Here is a 1,445-nt window from a genome sequence, read left to right as displayed (position 1 = left end):
AGAGGATGGTCTGGAGGATTACGTTCCCTCTCAAGATAACAGAGAAAGTTCTGCCAAGAGGCCCACTTCAGAAAAACCTCACACTTCACAAGCAAGTGGCACCGACCCGATCGATGACTATTATTACGACGCGACAAAGAATGATTACGAGGATTACCCTGATGAATACGACTACGTGGACGCAGTGGAGGAGGACCTTGAGCTACCACCAGAAGTCTTCAACTGGTGGCTACGTCACCGCATCCTGGAGGAGGTAGCTGAGGCTGTGATTCCTGCCCCCACGCCCATCCCGTACGTGGTCCAGCTTCGGCGGACACACGAGGCCAAGTCCTACACGAGGAGGAATTTCACCCCCGTCGTCATGGACATTTTTGACGCAGACATTTTCTTCCCCGCCGCAAAGCCGGATTCCTACAGTGACATAGAGGACACAGGATACCATCTCACCAAGGTCGAGCAGGATGCACGGAAGGGTGGAGGAGAGGGACCTTCCACGGGAGAAGAGAGAAGCTCGACTGCAGGACCTGCCGGAAGGACAGCAGTGGTGTACACGCCCTCGCTCAGGGGTACCACACGCTATGACGTCAGAACTAGCCCTACTTCAGCGAGAGATGACGTCACAACTAGCACCACTTTAAAAACAGATGGCGTCACTACTAGCACCGTCTCAAAGGCGGATAACGTCAATTCAGAAGCAGATGACGTCACAGCTAGCTCCACTGCAAACATAGATGACGGCACAACTAGCACCACTGCAAAAGCAGACGACGTCACAATTAGCACCACTTCAAAAACAGATGACGTCACGACTAGCACCACTTCAAGAGCAGGTGACGTCACAACTAGCACCACTTCAGAAGCAGATGACGTCACAACTAGCACCACTTCGAGAGCAGATGACTTCACAACTAGCACCACTTCGAGAGCAGGTGACGTCACAACTAGCACCACTTCGAGAGCAGATGACGTCACAACTAGCACCACTTCCAGAGCAGATGACGTCACAACTAGCACCACTTCCAGAGCAGATGACGTCACAACTAGCACCACTTCCAGAGCAGGTGACGTCACAACTAGCACTACTTCAAGAGCAGGTGACGTCACAACTAGCACCACTTCAAGAGCAGATGACGTCACAACTAGCACCACTTCAGAAGCAGATGACGTCACAACTAGCACCACTTCAGAAACAGATGACGTCACAACTAGCACCACTTCAGAAACAGATGACGTCACAACTAGCCCCGCCTCGAAGGAAGGCTCGGGCAACAAAACCGCGACCGTCATAGACCCTTTCGACGACTCAGACTACATAGAAGTGTCGTTTATCGGGTCGTCCGCATCGCCTGGTTGCCGCACACACGTGGCTGGGGTCGTGCTGGTCGCCTTCACTATTCTTCTAGAACATTTCCACGACGTCGGGGATGAATGAGGAATGAGGATGT

The 1,445-nt window shown here is 52.5% G+C and overlaps 1 protein-coding gene across 1 annotated transcript in view; it reads left to right on the top strand.

Moving 5' to 3' along the window:
* The window catches only part of LOC119591023 (mucin-12-like), a gene marked incomplete at its 3' end in the record, with an annotated part of 5,310 nt that extends 3,871 nt beyond the window's left edge, over positions 1-1,439 (top strand). The window contains 1 exon segment of the mRNA XM_037939753.1: positions 1-1,439. Within this exon segment, the coding sequence (XP_037795681.1) occupies positions 1-1,432 (1,432 nt within the window).
* Positions 1,440-1,445: the final 6 nt, after the last annotated feature.

Source organism: Penaeus monodon, chromosome 28 (genome assembly GCF_015228065.2).
Source record: "Penaeus monodon isolate SGIC_2016 chromosome 28, NSTDA_Pmon_1, whole genome shotgun sequence".
NCBI classification, from domain to species: Eukaryota; Metazoa; Arthropoda; class Malacostraca; order Decapoda; family Penaeidae; genus Penaeus; species Penaeus monodon.
Note: the sequence above shows the minus strand (reverse complement) of the source record. Positions and strands in the feature narration are given on the sequence as shown.